This window comes from Ptiloglossa arizonensis, chromosome 5, assembly GCF_051014685.1.
Source record: "Ptiloglossa arizonensis isolate GNS036 chromosome 5, iyPtiAriz1_principal, whole genome shotgun sequence".
In the NCBI taxonomy this organism is placed as follows: domain Eukaryota; kingdom Metazoa; phylum Arthropoda; class Insecta; order Hymenoptera; family Colletidae; genus Ptiloglossa; species Ptiloglossa arizonensis.
In genome coordinates, this window is record NC_135052.1 from 16,209,968 (window position 1) to 16,237,276 (window position 27,309).

At 43.5% G+C, this 27,309-nt stretch overlaps 2 protein-coding genes across 11 annotated transcripts in view; one reads left to right on the forward strand and one right to left on the reverse strand.

The window, feature by feature from the left end:
* The window catches only part of Zfh2 (Zn finger homeodomain 2), a 162,879-nt gene that overhangs the window by 133,727 nt on the left and 1,843 nt on the right, over positions 1-27,309 (forward strand). The window lies entirely within an intron of this gene.
* LOC143147316 (uncharacterized) overlaps positions 22,626-27,309 on the reverse strand; it is a 124,477-nt gene continuing 119,793 nt past the window's right edge. For 7 of the 8 annotated variants that reach the window (XM_076312460.1, XM_076312454.1, XM_076312459.1 and 4 more), the window contains one exon: positions 22,632-22,817. In XM_076312460.1, the coding sequence (XP_076168575.1) occupies positions 22,733-22,817 (85 nt within the window). In that variant the 3' untranslated portion in view covers positions 22,632-22,732. Of the gene's footprint in view, positions 22,818-27,309 lie in introns of all 8 variants that reach the window. The other variant, XM_076312463.1, reaches the window with a different exon arrangement.

Genomic DNA, 27,309 nt, shown 5'->3' on the forward strand with positions numbered 1-27,309 from the left:
TTCACGTTACTCCCAATACTTGACGTAACCGTACTTGTGAAGCTTAAATATTACAAAGCTTTTTTGTTATTTTATTAAATAACGCGATAACTTTGAAGTCCCGTGAAAATATGTTCAAAAGCCTTGAGATAGGCGATATCTGAGTGGCCTTTTTGTGTCCTGAAATAGGGTGTACCGAAGGGCGAGGAAATCACCCTTTCCACGTGCTTCTATGTGTTGCCAGAGGCGATAGTAAAAAATAACCAAGATATACCGCATAGCCAGCAGTGCCTCCGGGAGTATAACTCCGCTAATGTATCCCACCGAAACTTATTGTATGCCCACACTCTTTCCCTTGCGTCTCGCTCTTCCCCCTTTTTTTTTCGACCCTCCGCAACCCCTGAACCACCTCACGGTTAACACAACAGAGAACAGCCCCCTGTATTACGATCCACATTCATTAAGATACAAAGTCTGCAAATTTCCTGACTCGCGATTCCACGTGTCTCGAAACGTTTTCGCGCCGAACGTAAAATAATTGTTGACAATTTTTGTTTCAATTCCTACTGGATACATCTTGAAAAAAATGTTAGATTTTTTTACATTTTTACGTATTGAAGATATCGTTTGGACAATCTTGACATGATTCTTATTAACGTACATTCTTTCGAAATCTGTATCTAATCAAACCCCCGAGAAACAGAAAATTAATTAATATTGAAAGTGTCATATATCCATTGGTATCTTTTGTCAATTATAGGAATATTCTAATTAAAGGATAATTTTATCAAAAAAATTTCAGTGATCTTGAAACTTTGAGAAAAGAATTAACGAGAGTACATTAACGACCTTGGAAAAGAATTAACCGAGAGTACAAGATCTTATTTGTCGTTCCATTTAAAAATCGTAGGATTGGCAATCATTGAAAATAAATCGATCAAATGCAAATTGTAACGAACAATTTCCTAAGATGTCATTTTTCTCGATATAGTGTCTTTGACAAATACTCCTATGCGTTGTAAGAAAAGCACCCAAGGAACAGATGATACAGAATCTCATTCGTCGTTCCATATAAAAATCGTAAGACTATCAACCCTTTAAAAGGGGTCGGTGAAATACAGATGGCAACGCGTTACACGAGCCGACCGAACTTCTCAAGGGAGTATCAAGATATCGTGTGTTCGTTGGCACGAACAAACAATAACGTTCCTCCGCGTTATAAGAATCGTACACATCGTAAAACCGAGAGACTCGCCGGGCTTATCGTACCGATTCGCGAATTAGTCACCGCGTAATCACACGGGACATCAAATATGAAAGGTCGGATATTGTCGCGAATACCGCAGACGTTCCCCGGCGAATGTTTCCCCAGCGATTTGAGCATTAATTGCCGCGGTGTAACGGGTGTGCGAAAAGAAAAAGGGGGCGACCGTCTGACAAAGGCTGCGGGAAGAAGCGGCCGCTATGGAGTCATAAACGTGAGTTATGTTAGCCGTTAGATAGTTGAATCTCAGTATTCCGTGGCACGCTTTCGGTCCGTTAATATCTTCATTACTAAATCATCCCCGCCTTCGGCAGCGTTCACGGTTTCCTCGTACAGAAGCCGAGATAGACAATCACGTGGATGGGAATTTCTGGATTCTAACCCCCCAAGTACGGCCATTTCCATCCACGGCACATCTCCCGCTTATACGAGCAGCCGTATCCGATGGCGGAAACCCGTGCTCCGCTACTACCGAAATTTCTCGAGAACCAGGGAAGAACGAGAACCCACCGGCGCGGAACATTAACACCAACGATTTCAGGAGGGAGCTCGAACTTTCCGTGGGAAAATTTCAACGAACCGATCTTTCATGCAACGAACTTTCGTTACGCGACGCCCATTTTCGCACGGTTAAGATTCTAATTCTCACATCTCGTCGAGATTCACGGAATTTTACACGTAATTTTTCCGACGAAAGTATCGGGAAGAATGAAAATTAAAATTGTTACGCTCGTATTTGAGATAATTCGATATCTTCCTATTAGAAGGTGTTTTTGTATTACACGATCCTCTTTAGGGGAACCTTTGGTGGTTACAACGTAAATGGAAAGGTTAAGTCGAACTGAATCAAATGTCTCGTTTCGTTTAAGATCAGTGTCGAACCGAATTTATCATCAACTTTTGCAAATTTTTATACTAAAAATTTTGTATTTTATCCCGTGGTGAATATTTACATCTTGAGCGTATTTTTCTAATTCTTGAAATTTCGTGTTTCTTTCTACAGTCTAGTAGAACTCGGTCCAGTCTAACACTCGGTAAAAATATTTACACGTTACGCACACAGTGTTTATCTAATTTCTCGATAAGTATATTTCTATGTAATAATTTTTCTTTGGCGTTCGGTGCATTTTTCCAAACTCCCCTGAGAATCTTGACTCGTCCCGAGCGGGTACATCAGCGCGTACCCCGCGCATGAATTTGAAAACGATAAATTTCTTCGTCGACGACTCACGGTGCAACGAGATTCATGGATCTCGTCTAAGGAAAAGTTTCCTTGGCATCGGCCCGGAACAGTTAAAGAAAACCGTCACGAGTCCGTCCCGATCTGTCGCCCAGTTGTCGACACATCATAAGAAATGGCAGAAATCTGTTTACACATTCCTCTCGTCGCGGGGGTATTACTACACGGTAAAATTGAGCCGCGCGTGCGCGAATTTGCCCCAGGGAAACACGCGGAAAAGGAGTCCCGGAGCTGTTTTTACTGTCGACGTTAAACAAAGGCTGGTTTTAAAGTGGTCTCGATCGGGCAGTATACTGAAAAATCGCACGAAAAGTACGTGTCCAGCCGACGAACGAGTCGAAAGTAACGGAGCACACCAGTCCAGAAAAGCATTCTTTCCATTTTCCCCGTCCCCTTGCCTCTCAGCTGACTCCTGCGTGCGCGCTTTCTACCAGGAATGAAACTGGCGACCTTAAATTAAACCGTTCATACGAACTGTACGTAAAGCCTGGGACACTCGCGATAATTCACGTCGACCCGCGTTGACAGCGTCACCGTGTCGCATACAAATGGCGAAAATTCGTATAGTCGTGACCTCCGCGTAAAATGGGGGAAAAAAAGGAAAAAAAAAGAAAGAAGAAGAAGAAGAAGAAGAAGGAGAAGGAGAAGAAGAAAAAAAAAACGTCACCGTCCGAGTCGAAGAACCAGAGAGGGAAGGAGAGGAAGAAGGGAGAGACGAGACGAAAAACGTTTCCCATTCACGATGGACGACACGACTCTTCGCAATGGAAGCGGAATGAACGAGCGAATGACGAATAACTGAAACGTCCGTTATTGTCGCGAGTTTCTCGATTCTTCGATTAATCGTTCTGGCCACGACTTGCTCGAGAAGCGATGGCGCCTAACGGTTGCAAAACACGAGAATTTGTAGGAAATTCCAATCTCCTAATTGGTCCGAGTTCTACAACGATGAGAATCTACTAGTCATCGACGAGTCCTCGATGAGAATCGAGGAATATTGGGTTCGATAGTTTATATTATCGGGGATAGAAGAGTTTTGAATTTTATAGTAGATATTGTTAGCACTTGTTATCGTAAAGATTTTTCGTCGTATCGATTACGACGAGAATTTGTCAATGTACACGATTGAATTTATAAATCCGTTAAAAATTTCACACGTTGCACGTGCATCTGACAGATCAGACTGCAATCACGAGAAATGAATAACTGATCTTCACAATTTTGTTCAACTCGTCTATTTTACTAAAAAAATTTAAGGTAAATTTGGCGGATAATTTATCAAGAAAAATGCAAAACTAATCTCCACAATTTTGGCCCGAGACATCCACGTCGATCGTTCAAAAAACGATGCACTTTTATTGCATCTATTGTTCGACTCGTCTACATCTCGTTAGAAACGTTCAAGGTAAATTCGACAGATGGAATTACTCCCCGTGGTAGCCGTCTTCGTGGAAATCTCAGCTCGGTTATACGGAGCACGTGACAGCGGAGCGGGGAAGAAACAAACGGGCGGATTCCAGGGAGAGTTTGAAGCTCATTAAAAAAAACCGGAGTACTTTCTCGGGCGGATAAAAGGGCAGAAAAGATCGCGTTAACGACGTGCTCGACAATTAACCACGACGGAAGGGAAAAGAGGTCTTCCTGTCGGGTCGACGACGCGGCCCGGGACAATTAATTAACGCCCAGTTTGGGGCGCAAAACGAGTTGAATCCTGGCTTACCGAGAGAGAACAGCCTGTACAAACGTCTCCTGTTGCAACCTGTTGCTAGGGAACAGGAGAGGTGGTAGAAGACGAGTAAAAGGACGGGGTAGGTTGATGACCGTGGTGGCTGATAGGGTGGCAGTGATGCTGCGAGCTGGCAATTAAGCCATCAACCCTTAATGAATGAACTCCGTTCACAGACACCGACCCCCGGCAACCCCATTAGCTAACTAACCCCGAGTTATTTGCATATCTGTCGGCGAGGGTGAGTCGCTCAGATTCACCGAGACAATTACCAGTGACTTTATGGTCAGGTGCTTAAAGGCTTAAAGCCGAGGGACCCTTAAAGGAACCATTGATATTCCCGGCAAAAATACCGTGAATCGTCGAGATAACGAACCGAGGCTCTGACGGGATGCTCTCGATTCCCGATTAATTCGCTGCTGTTGCTCTTCGAGTGCGTGGATATTTCTAACGAACGATTCCTTTCGTTTGTGCGCAAATTGTGCACTCGGTCCGTTGCGAGGTACGCAATTAAGGCACTGGGAAAGTAACATTTTCGAGGTTTGAAATTGCAATAATCGTTTAATTTATAATCGAACGATTTTTTATTTTAAAATATATTTACACGTGTATATATGTATGTATGGTAAAAGATAGTTTGGAAGTATTTGGAAGAAACTTGGAAATGCGTTCAATGTTTAAAGTTAATTTCTTGAATGATTCAATTATTGAATATTTCTAACAAGTGTAAATATGTTGATTACGGAGCTTTTTTACGTATAGAAAATAATAGAAAAAAAGTATACCAGGAATTTCATAATTTGATTCGTAAGAGTTTGATGTATTCGAAAGGTACGAAAGACAGAAGGCTTAAGTACAAACCGGACTTTCGATATGCGTGCGCAGCAACCCGTATTAACGCATGGGTGGCAAAAGTGATGAACTATGTACTTCCGGTCGGAGTTAAGGAGCAGTTAATTGGTACAAGTTAACACGGTTGTCTATCGTCCTACTCAATTTCACACGCGAACGTACCCCTCACGGGCACGAAATGAAAGATTCTGTCTCGGGGCGTGAAAAACACGATGAGATAGTTCAGCTCTCTTACCACGTGGGTCAGTTTATCTTCGAAGAAGATCTGAGGACACAGTTCGAGCAAATTCTTTTCACGAGGGTTCCCTCGCGAGGGCAAAAAATTCTCTTCACGTGTGTACACTTCTGCATCGTTGGCTTTTACTTCCACTTGGTTTCTTTTTTTTTCTCTTCTTCGCGAAATTAAATATTCATCGATCACTCCATAAAGTAATTACGGTAATCGCGTTTCGTTATCTCTCGTTCGTAATCTGTTGTACCATTGTGCGGCAAATTTAAATACTTCTCGCGTATGTTTCACTCGATATTCAAGTAGAAATTATATCGATATTAAAATTACACCGAAAAAATATTAACCGGAAAATTTTCGAAAAATAACTTTCCGAAATATTTGGAGGAAGTATTTCGTCAAGAAAAATTTCGTCGCTTCCTTCGCGCTACGTTAATTCAAATAAAATAATCGCTCTTCGAAATTTAAAAAATTTTCCATAGCTACTCAAAATTTATCCAACTCGAACTTGAAAAGAATTTCAATTCGAGAAACGAACATCTCGAACGATCTCAAAAATCGAACTCGATCATCCCCCGTGTTGTATCCGGTCTCAAATTTACATTTCCGAAATTAAACCCTCCGTACCGTTTTGCTCGGAATTCGAAATCTTCGCTTCGTACGATTTTCGCGAAGTACAAAAAAAAAACCGAAAAAAAAAAGTAGAAAGTAAGCGACGGTGTCGGATTGATCGAGAGGGGGATCTCCGATGGATGAGTGTGCATCGTATCTGCATCATTCCGGGGCATCGCGTGTCGAGACGCACTTTGTCCCGCTAACTCCCTATACCTTATCCAGTCCTTAGCGCGGGAACGCTAATTCGTTGATTATCCTAATGACTGTCAGGGAACCAGCAGGAAAGAGGAAAACCACGTACCGTGACCCCTTTCTCTAATTTATTCCGAGTAGCCCCTTTGAACTCACCGACAACGTTTGCATATTCTATGGATTTCGAGCCCCACTTCGTATCTCTCCCCACCTTCGTCTGCCCCGCGTCTACGAACGTTTCACCGATATGATTACGTTCGTGCCCGGTATTGTAATTCTCGATTAATTAACCATGGAATCGATACCGTGGAATCAATCCGACCGTTGCGACTCACACCGCGCTCCAACCTGGAAATCTTCATTTCTTATTACGGCATCGGGGCGCATCTAATAGTTACATGCACGAGTCTTGATCACGATAGGGCTTCTTAATCTTTCCAGACAAATCTGACGTCCCAGTTTCTTACTTCCTGTCGTCTGCGTTTTATTACGTTGCGCGTCAAACTCGAGAAACTACGAGGAGTAAATTATCGTCGTCGCTCATTTTTCTTCCGTGGAATCGAACCGACGGTTAAACGTTCGGCGGTTGGGGAGAAACTTACCCCTATTTTATTATTCTTTCGTGTAGGGGGTGCTCGAAACGGTGCTCGAATTACTCGTGTACTTTCGACGATAGACGAAAACGATGAGGATAAGTTTTGTTTGATTTTGAGGGGACTTCAGTTTTTTTTTTTTTTTTGTTAGTGGAGGGATAAAGGAGATACTTTGGGTTTTTTTTACGTTAAACGATATATTTTATTTACTTTCTAACGGAGCGGTTTAAGATAAGTATCACGATCTACGATTGAAGAGAATTCAAGGTCGTTGAAGGTTAGTTACAAATGGGAATATTTCTCTGGTTATTTTTTCAGTGGTTACAGGATGTAAATAAACATTCGATCGCGTTGTACGTTTCACACTTATCCGATTATTCGTCCGGGGAACACTATAGCGACCGAAGTGAGGCTTCGTAAATTTGTACAAAATTGATTGCAAAAGAACAACAAGAGCAATTGTATAGGAAGTGTTACGTTTGATTTAAAAGATTCCGTTTCGATGAAAAGAAACTTGTTTCGAGAACAAAGGGTTGAAACCCTTGCAAACAAATTAAAAGTACCGTTACACTGATAGTACAACGGTAACACGGTTATTAACGCGCGTGGGAATATTATTACGATTTTGAAAGAAAGTCACGCGATAATTCGGATCGTACAAAAGCACGTAATTTCAACCAATCGTATTATCGATGCAACTGTCGTTCTAAGAGGTCGATTGCGCGAGAACGAAATGTTAAACGACTCGAAGAGATCGAGGAACTCGTGTATAATTCTGTGGGAGATGCACGTGTGCCAACGGGAATGAAAATATGTAAAAGTTTTTCAAGAACCCTTCATTCAACCGTTGCGAGAGCACGGTGTATAAATGCGAATTTAAATTATACGGGTACCGCTCGCCATCTCGATAGGGTTTCTTAATCCCCTCTGGAAAACACTAACGCCCTATTTTTACACACTCTCTATCCAGCCCCGATTTAATTACTTTAATTCGCGTGCCGGTGCCACGGGAAACGACCAATCGGTGGACAGATTTAATGCCCGGTTGTAGCAGAATTTCTTAAAGCGTAGTCGAAAGAAGAAGACCCTGATATGCGCGAAGCGAACTCCGTTTCTCGTGCAAGTACCGTCGTTCATCCAATTAACGCCTCGAAGCACTTTGATTACAGGGCGTAACTGCCGTTTTATTTCTTAATTTCAGTACAGCTGGCGGTGATTGTTACGCCTCGACGGAAACTCCACTTTTTCAGCGTTACGTGTTAACGCGATCGTAGACAAACTTCTCATTAGGGTACGAATTTTTTAATCGCGATCAAAATTACGATAAACGACTACAGGTTGGTTTCACGCGTCGCCTACCGTTTCAAAGAAAATTTACACGTCTCTCACCAAAGCTATATCACTTTTGAGGAATTAAAAACTTAAATTCGACTCGAATAAAAATTTCAAATTTTACCAAATAGGTAATATAAATTTAATTACGATAAACGACTACAGGTTGTTTTCACGCGTCACTTATCGTTCCGAAGAAAATTTACACGTCTCTCGCCGAAGCTACATCACTTTTGAGGAATTAAAAGATTAAATTCGACTCGAATAAAAATTGCAAATTTTACCAAATAAATACTACAAATTCAATTATGATAAATCTATATAATTTGATTTCACGCGTCATTTTACGGTCCGTTTCTCGTAGAAGTTATGTCACTTTTGTAGCATTAAAAAATGAAAAGTAGACTCGGATAAAACATTCTATAGAAAAAATAAATACAAATTCAATCGTAAATGGTTGTACGTCAATGTAACGTTTCGAAGAAAATTTTCCAATCTCTCCGAGCAGCCCTGTCCCCGTCAGTGGATTAAAAATTCAAACCAGACTCGTAGTTTCCCACCTATCTCGCCGTTTCTTCGAAACTCGTACATTTACCCACAACCGTGGGAATGAATGATGGCGACCCCACCCTTTTTATTCCACTATTCGACGTCTTCATTACGCGAGTACAAGGGTGACGACACACGAATGCAAAACGAACGAAACAACAAGTACACGTGTAAACGCAACTAAAAGCGCTCCGTTATTGATACCTAACCGCGTTCAGCCTCGGTTACAAATACGCGAAAACAAGTTTTCATCGATCGAATGCGTTACGCGCCCGTTTTAAAGTAAATCATCGAATGCTAATTTCGCGCGCATTCTGTGACAAGCGGCTCTCACCGCGCGGCCCGACCATACGCCTGTTTATACGTAGTCCTTTTTACACGGAAAATGTATCTATTTATAACCGGGATTCCGAAAGCAAATAATAAGCGACTAATTGCGACTCGAGTTTCCAACGCACGGGCGCGTTTAGTCGTTGAAAATCGCGTTCGTCCTGTTTTATTGCACCCGGTCCGGTAATTAAACCTCGTGTATCGATTACCCGGCTCAACAAGTTCCTCGAGACTTCCTTATTGGCGCATAATTTAGAGTTCGTTACACGGCGGAGGGAAACCGGTGGAACTTAACGAATAATCGTTAATTGCGGGATTGTTTTCCTCGTCCGAGGGCTAACCGTGAATCACGAGATCGAAATTTTTCTCGTTGCCCTCTGTTGTTTTCCTTTGCGACGATAATGAGGGGGTGATAATACTCTCTCTCTCTTTTCTTCTTTCTCTTTTCTTTCTCTATTTATTTTTCTCTCTCTCTCTCGCTCTCTCCTCCAGTGGAACCGTTGGATATTAAAATCTTTCTCCACGGGGAGAAGGTCTTCGAGTGTCTTCCAAAGACGAGGAAGCGGCGGTGCTTCTATCATTGTTTGCGGGGGCCGACTGAATCCTCCTAATTAGAAAATTCTCGTAGCGAGACCCCGTCTTCGCGTGCGTCTTCTTCCTTCCGCGAACCTTTTTATTATACGAGGGCGCAACAAGGGCCGAGGGGTGCCTCGGTAATTATTATTCAAATATTTTTCTTTGCCCTGAGCCCGCCGCATTAATATTTACAATGCTACCCCCGGCAGTCCATCCCCCTTGTCGCGAGGGGTTCACGCAACCGAGCAACCCGTCCGCGAAGACGACCGCGTGTTTTCTACTTTTCTTTTTTTTTTCTACTTTTCTTCTCTTTTTTTTTCGTTAATAGTTTCCTCGAGTGCGTGCAATTCCTATATGCGTTCCATTCTCAAAGATTTGAACTTTGTATAAGTTTTCGTTTACACAGAGACGTTCGAAACGAAGCACATGGAAGAATTGAAATCCTTTGGAAATTTATTTCTCTGCGTTAAAATCTTAAAAATCGTGTACAGAAGAATCGGAATCCTTTTGCGTTTAATTCTTTCTATCCGATCGGTCGAGAGCGACGGTCTACGCTAATACGTTAAAAATCGCGCACGAAAGAATTGGAAGCCTTTTGCGTTTAATTCTTTCTATCCGATCGGTCGAGAGCGACGGTCTCCGTTGATATCGATCTTATCGGGCAATGAATCATAGGATGGATACAATTTTTCCTTACATTTTTCCTTTCAAGTTTCATTTCTTGCCGGCGATTTCCAGAAAGCGAAATTAAACATTCGTAGAATCTTTAATCGTTGACAAAGATCTCCCAACGAATACATTAAAACTGCAAACGATTGATTGAATTCGGAATTCTTTCAAAGAAAATTCAACCGTACCACTTAAACGCGTAAAAAAATATACCAATTTATTTCCAATAAAAGCGATCGAGTCACTTCGTAAGGGCAATTTCCAGAAGGCGAAATTAAACATTCGTAGAATCTTTAATCGTTGACAAAGATCTCCCAACGAATACATTAAAACTGCAAACGATTGATTGAATTCAGAATTCTTTCAATTAAAATTCAACTGTACTACCTAAACGCGTAAAAAAATATACTATTGGGTTGTTCTGAAAGTCATTTCGGTTTTTTTTTTCTGGTGAAAACGAAACACGATTCTTTTAAACCGTATAAACACTTTATTAAATTATATATTCTCCATTTTGGAAAACAAAATTACTTTCCATTCAAGTCAATAATTTACTTCGCAACGAAAGCAATCGAGAAACTCGAATAATGGAAAAATCGAATGAAAAACCGATACCGGAGCACTCTTACCGCGAATCCGGTCGTTTCGCGCGATCTTTCGTTAATCTAATTACAAAACGATCGAAAAAAACGCATAAACCCGCGAGGTCGTTTGACTACCTTGGTATTAAAGGGTTACGTCACCGTCGGTGCTCTTATAAGGTTTAGTCTAGGTTGGATGTGTACTACCACGCGGACGTGAATACAAACAACCAAGCGGCGGCTGCGGCGGTGGCGGTGGCGGTGGAGGCGGTGGCGGCGGCGGCGGCGGCGGCGCGTTCCATCGCTAAAAATTCAATTCCAAGCGCGTCCGATCTGCGTAACAAGCGATGCATGCCCGTTAGTTGAACCGTGCCTCGAGAATCCACCTTCCCAATGCCTTCACCCTCTCGACCGAAGGAAAAAGAAAAAGAAAAAACAAGGAGAGGAAAGGAGAAGAAAAAAGAAAAAGGAAAAAAAGCTCCTCCGCGCGCTCGCGCACCCCCTTTCGGGCTCTCCCTAACGATGTGCTAACAAAATACGGGAGCGTGGATAAAGAGCCTCGCTCGAGGAGGAACGTAAGCAGATTGACGAGACGGAGACCGTTTGTGCGCGAAGATTGAATAAAAAAAAAGAAAGAAAACGAAGAAGAAGAAGAAGGGAGGACGAAGACAAATACAAGAGGTTCGGAGAGTTAGGTCTAAGAAGCGGACCGTGGAAATCGTTCTCCGGGGGGGAAAAGAAAGTATATTCCCTCCAAAGGGAGGAACAGGGTGGAGGGGGGAACGGTGAGACCCACCCCTTAATTATCCGACTGACAATTATTTTTAACGACTCCGCGATATCCTAACGAGACCTAATCCGCCGACGTGGCGTCTGTTAAAGAAACGAACCATCACCCCCGCTACCTGGTACGGTTAAACGGAGGGATGTCGCGAAAGGGTGTCCCTTCTTATCGCTTCGTTTTAATCCGACGACGAAAATCTGCCCGTTATATCCGCGTCGCGAGCGTTCTCCCGCCCTTCCGAGACGATAACCTCGCTTAACCCCACCGCGTGGACTTTTCTTACTCTCGGCGAGGTGTGCACTCGGTTTCGTCGAGTTCGCAGTGTCGTGTTTCTATTAAACCTGGATAGCAATCATCGGTAATAATAGTCGAGCGACGTTCATGACCGTCTACTTGTTGCTAAATGAATTGCTGAACACTGTAATTACCTCGGTACCTCGACGACTCGGAAAGATATCTTTAGAGTCAATGTATTTTCCAATGAGAGATAAACGAAGAGAAAAGAAGAAAGAAAGAAAAAAGAAAAGGGAAAGAAGAAAAGAAGAGAAACGATTCGACGGATATATCTACCGGTGACCACGCTCCGAGACGCGAGACGCTAAGGAAAATTGGTTCCCTTCTGTTCCCACGTTGCTCGGAGAGCGGCTCCGTCAGCCATTGCTGCGATTTCGTAAAACGATCTCGTTGTCGCGTACTCGAACGCAAAGTGGCGAAGCGGTCAACAAGCCCCGCCGATCACATGGCCGTAGTCCACCACTCCTGTTCTCGATCCCTATTACAACACGATAATTACCGCACGATAGACGACTTCCCACGTCCGGCACGCCTCGCTCATTAAATCGTCGCTTAATAATAGTCACAATCGTTCTACACCCGTTATGGTCAACGGTGACGTACACGGTCATAACAGTCACGATACATTAGTTAATCTTATTTCATTAATTATCGGCCGGGACAGGCAACATTTATCGTTCGAATCCGGGCAATGTCACACTGTCGTACGATATCCGAGGCGAGTTTCTCGTGTAACGCGTTACTCACGGGAACGACCGCGTAATAATAATTATCAAGAGGTTTGAGAAAAGTTCGCAAATCTCCTACGTAACTTTCTTTCGCAACGCGTACGCCGACCCCGAGGTCTCGATTTTTCTTAGCGCGGACACCTTAACCCGTGATCGATTCGTTCGATCGCGTTCAATTTTTTATTCGTTTCGTACCCTTCGGTATAATTTACAGGTACGATTAGTGCTTTTTTCTGAAAAATTCACTTTTTCTTTCTCGTACGTACTCCGTGTAATGATTTACTCTCGCAATAACCGAGGTTCGAGGGAGTACGGGAATGTTCTTGCCTGGGTCCAAACGGACCCCTACTTTCACTCCTGCAAACATTTCGAATAAAAATTCTAGGATTTCATCGTACCTTTCTTAATTTCTAAACAAAGCTACCGGTGTAATTGAGCGATGCAAAAGTCTATATGGGTCTAAAAAGACCCAGAAGCGACACAGCGAGAGTTAAGGCAACAAACTTCGAATTTCTATAGCGAAAAATGTACGGTATCGACATATTACCGAGTCAATTTTATAAAAAAAGGTCACCCAGCATAGGTAGAATTTTGTTTAAACCATATACGACGTATGAAAAACTTTTATTCAAATTGTTCGAACTTTTATTCGTGTTAGATTACAAAAGAGTGAACCTCCCATCTGTGAGTGCTTCGAAATTACACGAGACAAATAATTAAGAAACGTTTATTCTCTTGCGATCGGTTCGCTATTACATTAACATTATCGACACTTACAAGAGCCTCGAATTTACACCTGACGAATAGCTAAGAAATATTTATTCCCTCGCAATCGGTTTACGATTACGGTAATAATATTTTCGCGTTCCAACTTATCCGGCATTTTCCGCGACGCTGTTAATCGTTCGATACGTCGAAACTAATTACCCGCTAATTGGTTCCATCGTATCGGGACGGCACTTTCGGAGACAAATATTGGTTTATTGTTAGAGACACCGCTCGTCCGAAGCCACTCGCGTTCATCGGAATTGTTCGCATTCCTTGGGGACCACCTTTGCAAACAAGGGGCGAAACGAGCGATCGTGATTTCCCAAATTGTGTCCACGTTAATCGAGTTTCGACGAAACGTACATTTTTTCGCGTCGTGCCAAGATATCGCCTGGCACGGGACAATCGGTGAATTAGTCTACAACCCGAATCATTCGTAACCTATTAACCCATTTGAATCAAGAAGCGCAACGCGCCGAGTTGCCCGTATCAACTAACGCGGAATAATCCGCAAATGGTGGTCCCTTTTAAACCTCGTTTGCATCAATAATCTAAATACGCCGCGAGTTGTCCGGCGAGATCGACACTCGGTTAACAATTGGCCCGTATCGTCAACAAACACACTCTTTCCGTGTTCAATGTTCGAGGTAACCCTCGATCTTTCTTGGCAAAGGTTTTCCAACTTTTGGAAAGCATTCCCCCGCGAATAAAAAAATTGTTGCTGTCAGCGAGACACGCGTTACGTTTAAAAGTGTGGAAGAAAAATATTCTACAGGTTCTCGACTGTCAACGGTACCCATAAAACGAGTCTAATTCGAGCAACTTTGTCGAATCATCGAGAATCAAATTCTTCGTGGTCCATGAACGCTCGAAACTTGTCTCGATTCTCTACGGGAAAATTATAGTTGTTAACTACGATAATTATCGACCCGTTGGTGCGCAAAGTGGTTCTTGCCTCGCGAATGCTCCGAACTTGTCTCGATTCTGTACGAGAAAACTATAATTGTTAACTTTAGTATCAATCCATCGATGCGTAAAATTTGTACGTGTCGTTCTTCTCGATTTTTTAAACGGGAATATTACACTTGCGCCAAGTATTTATTTCTCGAGATTAATCGTCGGAGTTGGAAAGCAGTTGATTAAAAAAATTACACTTTTCTAAGTATCGTCCAGTATCTTAGCACTACGGTAGTACCGATAAATTAAAATCAAAGTTATCCCTGAAAAATTTGAAAATTCTCAATGCACCGATAGGTCGATAGAAAGAATTATTTAAAATATCCACGGTTCTCTGCGTTCGAAATTTTCTTTTCCTCCTTCCTCTTACAGTGAGCTGATCCCCCTTAAAATTTTTGCTTCCCAGTTAACACTAAAACTACCAATAGATTTCGGTATATTAAAGTGTTCCCCGTACGTGTTTCAGAAAAATCGATAATTGAAAATAAAGAGAAACTTATGAAATTGATCGTATATATAAAATAGAAAAGGTGATCGCGTCTTTTGAATAAATATATCGCTCAAAATACACTATGGAATTTACAGTAAATTTCTTTGTAAAAGCACTTGAAACCAGTCATTTCGACTGGTTGGTAAATCAAGTGTTAAAAAAACACAATTTCGCTAATTCCACCGTTTCAATAGTTCCACCATTTCGCGCTAATGGATCGAAAAAGAAGAACCGACATCTATCGTCATCGTATCGGAAGAACCGTAAAAATCAAGACTCGATAATTACACATTCGTACGAGCGAACGGTAAACCGATTGGCAAAAATGTAAACTCCGAAAATGGTCGAATTGGTTCGAGTTGGTTCGAGATGATATCGAAGGTGGAACAACGAGGTGAAATCTACGCGGACGAGGTCCGCCCCTGACTTTGGAGGCTCCGTGTTGCTCTGCATTTAAATAATTAAAGATCCGACGGGACGGATGGACGCACGGACCCGTCGTATTAATGGGATAATCGAGCGTTCAACGTCGAGCGAGAAGCGACGATGGCGAAGAGGAGGGGGGGAAGGTTGGTGGTTGGTGACGGTGGTGGTGGACGGGTGATAATGATTTTATAGTCAGCTGAACTGCCCGGGGGAGGAGGGTGAGAGACAATTGACTCGATAATACGGGTCTTCCTGCCTGGCACCCGTTGATACCGACGGCGAATCAAGTGCGAACACCCGACCAAGAGAAAGAGAAGAAGCGACACAGAGGGACAAGGATAAATGTTCCGTTCGCTAATGACCCTGGTGCCTCTTTAGGGACTGCTTCTCGACTTAGGCTACCGGTCGAAGACCTCTCTACCTCTTCGTTACGGGCCGTGGAATCGGGTACCTGACAGCAAACTCCACCTTCTGGCTTCTGCGGCACCCTCGCGTTATGCGGACTTAATACGGATCCAGATTTCGGTGGATCACGCTCGACGATCGTTCACATCGTGATGGATCCAGGATCCCCGTGTGCGCGTGTCTTCGACCGATCGAAGGTTACTCGACGACGAACGTCGTCCGAGAGAGCTTCGCGACCGGCCCGATCAAGAGGATACAAACGACGACGTCGCGACCAATCCGACGAGGAACCAACCAGGGAAGCGCGACGTGTCTTCGGATTTTAACCTACTTTCGCCCGACGAGAGATCACGGCTCCCCGGTTGGTACGCGTGAAACATTAACCGCGACGATTCGAGGGATACGGGCGAACCCGAGTCGCTCGGTTCGAATACACGAATACCGATTTTTGTCATCTGAAGCGACGCGGACAAACCGGAACTTCGCGTTCCTTAGGATTCTTGCTTCCAATTTCGCGAAACTTGAAAAATCTTTTCTCTATTGTGAGAAAAGATTTCACGACGTTTGACGAGGTTTGAGGATGTTTGACAAGGTTTGGTGTAGTTTGGCGATCACTCGGTAAATTTATCAGTGCACGAATCGATGACCAAGTTGGATAAATTGCGGAAAGATACTTGAGAATGATTTTTCAAAATGGGATTACAGTTTACACAGAGGGTTTTCGTCGAATTTAAAATTCGTGGACCTACCAAACCAACTCGACACTTTACTTTAACGTTTTCCGAGTGCACGCCACTCTGTCAACCACGCGGCGCGTACTTTTGCGAGCAGATCGAAAAATTATACAGCCAGCTCTCAAAATCGTTACGACCTTCCCTGCAACCGGTCGAGATCTCGCAAGTAGATCCATTTGCACTCGATCACACGCTCCGATACATAGTCAGCTGCGAGCGCCCGATGGTACGACCGTGAAATACGCTCGGCGTGCTGCAAAATTAATTTCGTCCTCGGTGGTACTTTGTACACTCGATACGTCGCCCTCCTGGAAGAAATGAAAAGTGAAAAAGTGCGACGCGGCGAACAAATTTTTATTACGCGTTCCCGGGCTCGAGTGTTTTTATGTTCCCGATGTGTGTACGATGACCATCATCCGGTACAGGGAAACGATGAATCAGACCAATTAGGGAAAAAACAGGTTGAGCGCTTTCCTCGTAAATCTCGTTAGAGTGTCTGTCTAGTTCGAAGTCCCAAAAAGTGGTCGTTCTTGTTTTTTTTTTCTTTCGAAAACTATCGAACGTATCGATTTTAAACTTTGAAAGCATATTTACTAATGCTTTAACAGGCTTCAGAAATTTTTTCAAGCACGAACGATCAATTTTCTCGAAGCAATAAATAATTGGACGAGACGTCTACAAGAGGACCAATGTCCACATTTGCCACGATAAGTTTTCTTCCGAGCATTCCAACAGATCGAAAGGATTCTTATTCTGCACGAGATTAAAAAGAAATAAACGAAACTCCAGAATGGAATAAATAACAGAATATTACAGAAAAAAGTTCAATTCCCTGGGAAAATTCAACTACCTCTTCGAGTGTTAAAGAAAAATAAACTTACACGGATATCGACTTTATTCTATCCACGAAAAATTGACACTTCCCAGGGATATTCCATCGAAGAATATTAGTACAAAAATAATAAAGTTCAAAGCTCGTGAAAAGTCCAAAACTTATCCTTCCTAATTTCTGAAATACCATGATAATTCTCCGCAATATATTTCTAAAAAATAAAAAACTCTAAAAAGAGAAATATCTCTGTTTCGAAATGAAATCAACGAGCCAGATTTTTGATTCTTCGAACAAGAGAACCTCCCCACCCCCGTCTGGAAAATATTTTCTTCTCGAGTATCCAATCAGTGTTTATCGTTTTCGTTGGCGTCTCTCGTTCGATGCAAGCCCGTTTCTACAATAACCTTTGCCACGGTTATTCCCGCGGCCCTAAATCACTCGGCCATCGTCCGTTCGTAGATATCAATCAGCAGTTAAGCCGAGGCACGGTTAATGAGTGACACGAGTGTACAGGTGGTGCGGTGTGTTCTTAAATTTCACGATGTCGTGGTCTACCAGCATCGAATGGGATTCGTGGGCCGTCTATGCGACGCAATTCGACGATAAGGTGTCCAGGCTTCGTTGATACGCGCATTAATATCGCGACGCGTAAAACGTTGAACGAACGAGGGGCAGGGGACCGAGAACTCGCGTTCTCCTTCGTCGCTCGTAAAAAATGTTCCATCGTGGCCCTCCCGTCCCGCTCGACGACATCGGCGCTCACACAGATGCCGAGAGACGGACAACACCTGCCTGGAAATCGCTCGCGAGCCGCGAGCCGTGAATTTGCATACAACAATAACCGAGATTCGATTTCGTTCGTGGAGCGAGACGACGAACCGAACGTGTCGTTGCTTTCCATTATCCGTGTCCTCGGGATCGCCGCGATACTCGTTAAGGCGAAGACAAACTTTCACGCCGGCGATTACGTCTAATGAATGGGGGGCCGTGTTTGCGTCCCCGAAATCCGTGAAAGCAAGCGTGCCACCAACGAGAGAGGAAAAAAGAAATTTATGAAAAGAACCGTGAGCCCGCGTCCGAGTAGAATTCGAACGATAAATTATCGAACGGGACGAATTAATGCTTCGAAACGTGGTGAAAAGAAGAAGAAGAAAACAGAAAAGAAGAAAGAGAAAGAAAAGGAAGAAAGGAAAAAGGGAAAGAAAATAAATAGATAAAACGATTAACGCATCGAATAATTTTCAAACCGCCCACTACGGGGACGCGGACACGATTTAGTCCCGAATGGGAATTAAATAAAAGAGAGATAGGAAGAAAAGGACCCGTCCACCTTCGCCCGTTGCGCCGGACGCGAAAATAGCCCCGGGACACGTCAATAATTAATTAACGGAATTTATCGATACGCCGCCGTCGTTATCTTGTCCGATACGCGTACGAAACGATTTTGTAGCCGTGCAGGGAGATAAGCCCGTCGTCAATTCATTCGGCTGCCTCGTTCTCGTAGAAATTACGACTTCCTCGTGATCCCCGACATTCAACATATCCTGAGGGATGCACGGTGTCCCCTTACATCGAACGTCGCTCACGGTATCGACGTCAAATTGCTGACCAGGTGAAACGGAACGTTCTAACCCAAATTTCTCGATACTCCCTCGCCCATCGCCTAATACCGATATCGTACATTTGCTCGCGTAAATAATTATTTCGAAACGGGTGCGTAAACTCGCTGAGCACGTGTCCCTTTGCTCCAACGAAACAGTACTTTTAGGTCGTTTGGGTCTGTTCGTCGAGTGTCTGTATTTTTATCTTCTTTTGTTTTTTAATTTCTTTCTTTTTTTTTGGACATTGGTCAACGAAAGTTCAGTTTATTGGTTTGAAAGAAAAGTTGTTACTCTCGAGAGCGAACCGAGTTGATGAAACTACGTGAGAAGAACGTTTTGGCCACGATAGTCGAATCGATAGTTCTTTAACTATGTATTTCTGTATTATTTTTTATTTCAATTTAGGTCAAGAAACAAACTTACTTATTAGTGATAGGTGACGACAGCTACGACGACTTGTCTCGTACATTTGTCACAAGAAATGGGCTAAAATGTCGCAGACTAGAAAACGTTTGTTCGTTAAGAGGGTTATAGAAGAACGACAATTGTATAATATCTAAAAATACAGAAAACTTAATATAATATTTAACGATTACCGTGCAACTGTAACAGCCAGATATTTCATATTCTCATATTCGACTAAAAAAAAATTTCTTTGCGTCTAAAACAATAAAACACCGTGCATAAATCAATACGAGACTCCTCGTAACAAATTACCCGCATCGATATTTTTGCACCCACCGATTAATAATTTCCAAACTTCGAATTTGTTTTTCTCGAACAAACAAATAACAAAATGCCTATATTGCACAATATTCTTCTTGAATCGATACGTACACGACATTATCGACAACATTTCGAACGAGATCCAACTAATCCACTAAATCGAAATAATGACACTAAACAAAAAATATATCACAAATATGAATATTTCCTTTCGTGAATAATCACCGTTGATCCTCCATCCGTGAAACATTAATCCCCGTTTCTCCACGACTAAAAAAATTCCACCGTTCGACACGACGTATCCTTAATTAACAATATCCTCCACGGTGAAACAAAGTTTTCTCGCGTTCCACCGCGAGGAACTCCGGCACCGAGGTGTCCCGTGTCAAGTCGCGCAAACACCGTAATTAATTTCCTTATAAGCGACAAGTGCAACGAAATTCGAATCGTCTCGATTGTTCACCACCGATGTTCCACCGCCGGTCGTGGAAGGTCGAACGAAAGGGAAAGTGCGCGTACAGGTAGACAATTGCAGCCCGGAGAGGATGATTCTCCTTTTTTCTTTTTTTTCTATATACACACATGCATACGTATATGTACATTTATATATACATATACATATATATGTATATGTATATATATATATATACATATATATAAGACACCATTCCACGGGCCCATCTACTGCCATCTCAATCAGAACCGGACCGTTTCTAACGAAGTACCATTCGCTGATCCGGAGATACGTACAGCGAAAGAAGAGGACCGTGGATGAAAAGAGACGATCGAGCCGTGGAACGAGCAAAGAGCCATTGATCCTGGCGTTGGGACACGGCTGAAACCGTGTCCGGGCAGCAGTTCGAAGACTTGGACATCGGTCCCTTGACGTCTCAAGCGGGAGGGTCTCGCGTCGGGCGAGATAACGAAATTAGCCCGGTCGCTAATTTATTTCCTAATTCTCGCGGGAGCGGAGGTGTGAAACAGCCGTTCTGGACCGTGGTATCCACGATAACGGGCCAGGATGTGGAATAAAAAGGAGGTGGGAAGGGTTCCGGCTCGTAGGAAGGCGATCGACGCGAGCGAGAGGGAACGAGACGAGGACCGGGGCAACAGGGGCCCCGTGCACCGAACGGGGACAGAAAATGAAAGAGAGTGAAGAGGAGATAATGCGAAGCCAGGAATGCACGCCCACGTTCACACCGTGTTTTCCTACGTCGGTGTGGTGGTGGTCACCACGTGAGAACACGCCGGGGCGAGCATATGTGGAATGCACAGTTGTTGCATACTTCGCGTACCATAGTTATGGATGCGCGAATGCATCGATCCCGACCGTGGCATTGACTTCTCTCCGCCACCGCCGCCGCCACCGCCTCCGCCTCCGCCTCCACCTCCTCTACCTCCTCCACCTCCTCCACCTCCTCCTCCTTCGCCACCGCCGCTCTTGGCCGATCACCCATCTTGCTCGATTCCACGTTCGATTCGAAGATCGCGCGAAAATGAATACCCCCGTCGTCCCGAGTGTGTTGCGGTCCGTAGAATCGGTACGATCTTCGGGTTCGAGAAGCTGCGAAGATCACCTGCTCTCGAGATCCGTGCTCCGACTACTCGCGTGTAAGGAAAAATACACCGCGACCGACCAAGTGGGGGAGAAAGTGCGCGTTACGAAACCAGACGAGTCCCGGTGAATTAAAAGGGGGGTAAAATCATTTTTTACAAGCAGTGAGTCAGCCGACGGTGAACATCTTGGTTGCTTTTGATCGCGCGAGGCTGTGTCTCCGGTCAAAGATGCTCGATTCGAGGTGGTAATACGACGGAGAATATTTTTTTCTTTCTTTTTTTTTTTCTTTTCGTTTCTTCTTGCTCGATCTCAATTTCGCGCGGGGTGTTCGATTATAGGGAACGGGGTATTTTTTTGTTACATAGAGATCGAAGGTGTGTATTATTTAAGTGGTGTTTCGATTGTTAACCGAAATGGGCGTGGATAGAATTTTTTAAGATATTTTATCTTTGTTGAAGGAATTTTGGAATTGTAGTAATCGCCGATGAGATAACGATGGAAATGTGGAAATTCTCGAGCGTTGTTTTAAATATAGAACAACCATCGAAATAAATGGTTATCGGTATTGGTAACGTGTATGTACTCGCGGACGAGTTCCTTTCAGTATCGATGCAATTGCAAACATCAAGCATCGTTGAGTCCTCGACAAGATTCCGATCGAGTAATAAAGTTGTGGATTATTCGAATTTATTCTTTATTCGTTTATCAACGGAATCTATTTAGTGCTTTCACGAGAATAAAACTATTTTTTTTGCGGTTTGGAGAATTATCGATCCCGGTTATAGGGAAGGTGTAACGTCGTCGGATCGATATTTAATAAAATTTGCAAACACAAAAGATATATCTCAAAATATAGTTTTCGGTATACTTAACAACTACCTTCGTTCAAATGTTCCAAAACACTACAAACTTTTGCAGCATTTTAAAATAACTTTGCAAAGTTAGAACGAAAAGAAAATATTATTAAACAACGCGCTATAAATAATGAACAAATCTTAACATTGGGTCCATCCTTCATCGTGGCCTCTCTACTCCTCTGGAACAACCACTTATTTTTTGCACAATATAAATATATATTTATCTTTTGTAACAACACAACACTACTACTTTACTACTTTTTAATATTATTACTACTATTATTATTATTATATATTACGATGTTTACTGCATACGGGTTTAGATTTGCATTTGTAAGATAATATATTTTAATAGAAATAAAGCTATTCAAAGATTAACAAAATGAGCCTTATTGATTTTCTCTGCGTTTCCTCTCTTCCCTTACACCTTTCAAAATGTCGAGGACTATCAAAATTGTGATTTCGTTTCCAAAAATGTTCGCGAATTATTAAACTTCAAAAATTTTCAAAATTATCAAACTCGACGAAAAAAATTCGTCAGATCTCTGACCAAAGATGTTAGACTACGTATCGTCAAAAGTTTAATTTTGGTCGATGGACAGAAAATAATGGAATTGATTAAAAAACACTCGAAATACTCTCATTGTTTTCTCATTTTGCGCCCGTAAATAACAAACAACTTGTACAAATATTTGTGCAATAAGTGTATACGTACGTATGTTTGCGTGAAAGCATTTTGAAGATGTTTCGAAGGCAGGTAGTCCGACGCCATTTCGCTTTCCGAAGGTTTATGGCTGGGTCTAAGGGCTGAATAGGTTCTTGACATATGGTATAGGCATGCATCCTTATGGACGAACGCTGAACGATGATTGGCGCCTTGCAATCGCGCAGTTATTGGGTGTCGCGTGAAGCTGTTTAGGATCGAGCTGTCTATGAATAAAATTGAATAAATTTATAAATATACCTTTACGAAACTTTTAATTTCAGTCGATATATTTAAGAGGTTTGGAAAGAAACGAACGAAACCTTTGTCAGTCCCTCGTAAACTTTTGGGATCGTAACAAGCCACGAGGATCGAAAACCTTTAAAAATAATCGATACGCACAATCGTCGAATGGAATATTTCTAATTATTCCTAATTTTTGTAAATCCAGCCCCCTAATTTTCCACGAATCCGTATCAGTGGTAATTAATTTTCAATGAACCCGTACGATTATTATTTTTCTCCTACAATTACCGTTACCGTCGCTGGTAAATATTTACAACTATGGAAATAAAACGTACCAAGTAATTGAGTTTAACGTTCGAAGCGACTATCGAGCGTTCCGAACGCTTCTGTAATTTCGAGACGAGTTGCGAACGCAATCAAACAAGCATCGAATTCGATATAATTAACACGTATCGTTACGATAGACGATAAATCTCGAATCGTTCGAAGACACTCCGCGGAATGGTTCCGTACGAAAGTACCAATTTCGTACGTAAATGTATCGATACTATCGAAACACGTCCCGGTCGTTAATGTTGGGTGACTCTCTCTCTCTCTCTACGTGTTACAACAACCACGAAAAAATACAACGCGTTGAAAGAGCTACACTTATAATTAGTATCGATCCATTAGGTACAAAATTATTTCACCTTCGATATTCATCGACCACGCGAACCGCGCGACATCTCGATAAACGCGTGTAATAAATATTTCTCCAAATGTCCTATAAATAAATACGCTAATGGATTGAAACACATCGAAACGAAACATCGAAACGAACGACGGTAATCCCTACTAGTCGCGGTTTTCGAGATTAAAGATCGTTCGTGTCTAGTCCCTTTTCGCATAAAAGTTCGAGTATTTAACGCAAGTGTATAAAGAATTACAACGTGCCCCGTTCCAATCGAAATAAATATTACGCGAATCGTTCGCGATTCAAAGACGCAAATCTTCCACGAAATTCTCGCACGGGATTCGACGCGTGCGTAAAAAAAAATAAAACAAAAAAAAACCCCAAAAAATTCTACATAAACGTTCTCGAACGTCCAAGATGGTTAACATTTGGTTCGCGCGGTAGCGATTAAAATTCCATCTAAAATCGAAATTAATCGGTACCCTCTTCGATACGATTCGACGATGCTCGGGCTGCCATGGCAGATCAGATTCAATTTGACAAAACTCCGGCTGGTCGTTACGCTCCTCCAGGACATCCATTAAAATTCCTGAAGGCGCTAACGACATTCCCGATTATTTTGTTCGACGCCCTTCGAATCCGAGTTTATAGCTGTCAGTATATACAGACATATACCTACTTACCAGCGGAGCCCACGGTATTGCGTCTGACACGGAAACTCGCTCGTAAATTCCCGCCGAACAAATTTCCAGCATGTGTCGCGGCTATCTTAGGCTCAGTGCTCCTCAACCCGTGATACCTAACGATTTGTTTAGAGACGCGTTTGAAAAACTACACGCTTCGCGCTTATCGAAACCTGCTCACCAATCGACAATTCCTCTCCTTTTACGTCTCTGGAGAAACCTAATCCGAATTCTCCCCTGGAAGAAACTCAAAAAAAAATTCTACCTTTGGAAATTTCGCGACGAGATAAACGATCGAATGTACAGTCCCCGAGGTCTCGTCTGTGGGAGATGTTTCTCGAATCGAGCGAAGAAACGTGTTCCGATGACGCGTCGCGTCTTCGATCTCGCGTTCGCGTTTGAGAACCGCTGGAAGTTGGGAGCGGCCGGCAATCAGAATCTCGTACGTAGTCACACATTTAAACAAAAACACACATCGAGGTGGTACCGAAGCACTACTATCTCAATCCGTACGCAAATGAGCTCCTCTGCCCTCTAAGAAGACGAGGCAAGAGCGATGCGCGTGTAAAAGTGCCCATCCCTTTCGTTGTGCGAGTGCGTGCCGGAACGTGTGTTTTACGCGCATAAATTGAACACACGCGTGTGAACGGCCCACCACCGACACGTTCCTACACGAATACGAACAACGACCAACGACGACGACGACGACGACAACGGTGTTGCGCGTGGACGCGCGCACGCGTTACAGAGGCGTGGAAGCGCGCGGTAGAAAGAGATTGGGCCGAAGGGAGGGACAAATCAAAGCCACTCAAAGAAATAACCAGTGCTCATTAAGAGTAATAACCCTCTCCTCGCTCGGACCGATTGTTTCAAGGGTGTCACACGGATCGGGACCAGCTGCGATACCGGCGCGGTTACTTAACGGTCTTCCTTATTATATTATTTAATTCGGGTGGGGGGGTTGGTGGTACTACGGTGTCCCTGGTGTAGCGTTTGCGGCCTTGGTGCCAACGGAAGAAGACAACCTCGACGAGACGATCTTACGGAACGATTCTCGTTCGCGCTCGTTCACCGAACCTTGGCCTCGTGGATCGTTTCTTCGAACGAAATCGTTTCGCGGGTTAAACCACCCCGAGTTAAAAGTTGCTCGGGCGCGAGAGTGGAGCGAAACTGCTTACGCGAAACTGTCCGCTGGAGAAAAACTCCTGGTAACGAGGAGGAGTGTCGATCGTATCGAGAATCGTATCCTCGCAGCGTCGATATTGGCATATCGCGCGAGACTCGCGGTAAGGAAACCGAATCGAACCTAAGAAATGGACGAGTCCTCGTTCGTACGTTCGAATACAGTTTTCCAAGATATTACACGGAAATACTTGCGCTACGTTTACGAAAAGATACTTGAACGTTCACAGCGAGAGATACTCGATTCGTAGAGCAAAGGATCCACCAATCGAACGGCTCCTCCGATAGAATTTCTATTTCTCGACGATAATCCTCCGTGTCTGGAATCGCGACTCGCGGATTGGGAATGAATTACGGGGAAACGAGAATAGCTGGGATAATTTCACGGACAAATTAGTTCGCGAATAATCCCTCCGTCCGATTCCGCGAGATGTAAACTGGGCTGGCGAGGATAGGAAGAGTCTAACGTCGTTTCGCTAATCCCGACCATTTATCCGTAACACTTTTCACCGTTCTTTACTGCATAGCCTCACCTTCGCGCGTGAAAGTGAAAAAAAAAGAAGGAAGAGAGAAAAAAAAAGGAAAATAAAAGAAAGGAGAGACGGTCCCTTCGATGCCCGGGACATAAAAACGCGGATTATTTGCTCTTACGAGCGTAGCGGACCATAATCCCAGGCGGCCCCGAGGTACCCAGAAAGAAGTGTTAGTCAAACAGAGCATCCAGTGCGTGGCATCCAGTGGTTCTCATTAGAATACACCGCGGTGTTAGGTGCGAGGTTGGTATCGTAGGAAGGTTCCATGGTCGTACACGCTCCATTGTTGACGCCGAACGGACACACTTGCGGGACCGAGGGAGAACGACGCGGATAATTTCCTGGCTGGTTTTCTGCTCGCGTCCGAGCTGCTCCGCGACCCACCGAGCTCGATAATTACAGGCGAGCGGCCCAACGAATGAGCAGGGGTATCATTAACACTTCCTGCCTCGTAACGACTCCTCGTCTGATACACGATACGCGATATACCCATGCGCGTCACTGCGTAAACCTGTCAACCCGCCTAATCGACGCCGAACACAACGCGTCCACTCCTCTCTTTCTCGCGCCCGCGCGCCCGCGCGACCGAACGACCCGTGCGAAAGCAACCCGCTCCTCGCTCGTACGGGGCCCCGAACGAGGGGCCCCCATTCCGTGAAAATGTTTACTACCCTCGCGCGATCGCCTACCTAAACGACGCGCCATTTCCTTCGCCCGATCCGGACCGATCGAAACACCACGCCGACAATAATCGACCACGCGATCCCGATCCGCCGACTTTCCGAATGGCTCTTCGAGTCACTTTTATCTCGCGGTGGTCGTCGCCATTATCGCCAACCAATGGAACTCGTTCCCTTTTCTTTTCTTTTCTTTTCTTTTCCGTTGGACATTTTTCAACGATCGCGAGCACGGTTCGCACGGTAGATCGAGCTTTCGAGGTTGAGGAAATTATTAGGCGTCTTTAAATTTTAACGATCGAATGGAAACGATTTTTAACGATACGGATTTTATTGCGAAAGAGAGGAGACCTCGTTTGGAAACTTTGATCGAGTTTTCATCGACGAAAGAGTCGTCGTTGAGAATTTTTTTCATTTTTTTTTTTTTGCAAGTGGAATCGGGCCATTATTGTAAATGAAAGAGATTCTTTCGTTTCGACTACGATTTCAACGGTTTTGGTTATTTTTGGTAATTTTACGTCCAACGTTGCAAAAATTCTTTTAGCGGTTGGTAACTATTTCCAGCGAGTAATCGATACGTGTCGTTTTATCTGCGTAACCTTGGCTTCTGCTCCGATATTAACAACGAACTTATTAAATTTGAGTCGCGCGTTTCGTTTTATCTCTATCGTTCTCTAGTGATTATTCCATGCGTAAAGTCGATAGTACATGTATCATTTCCAGCG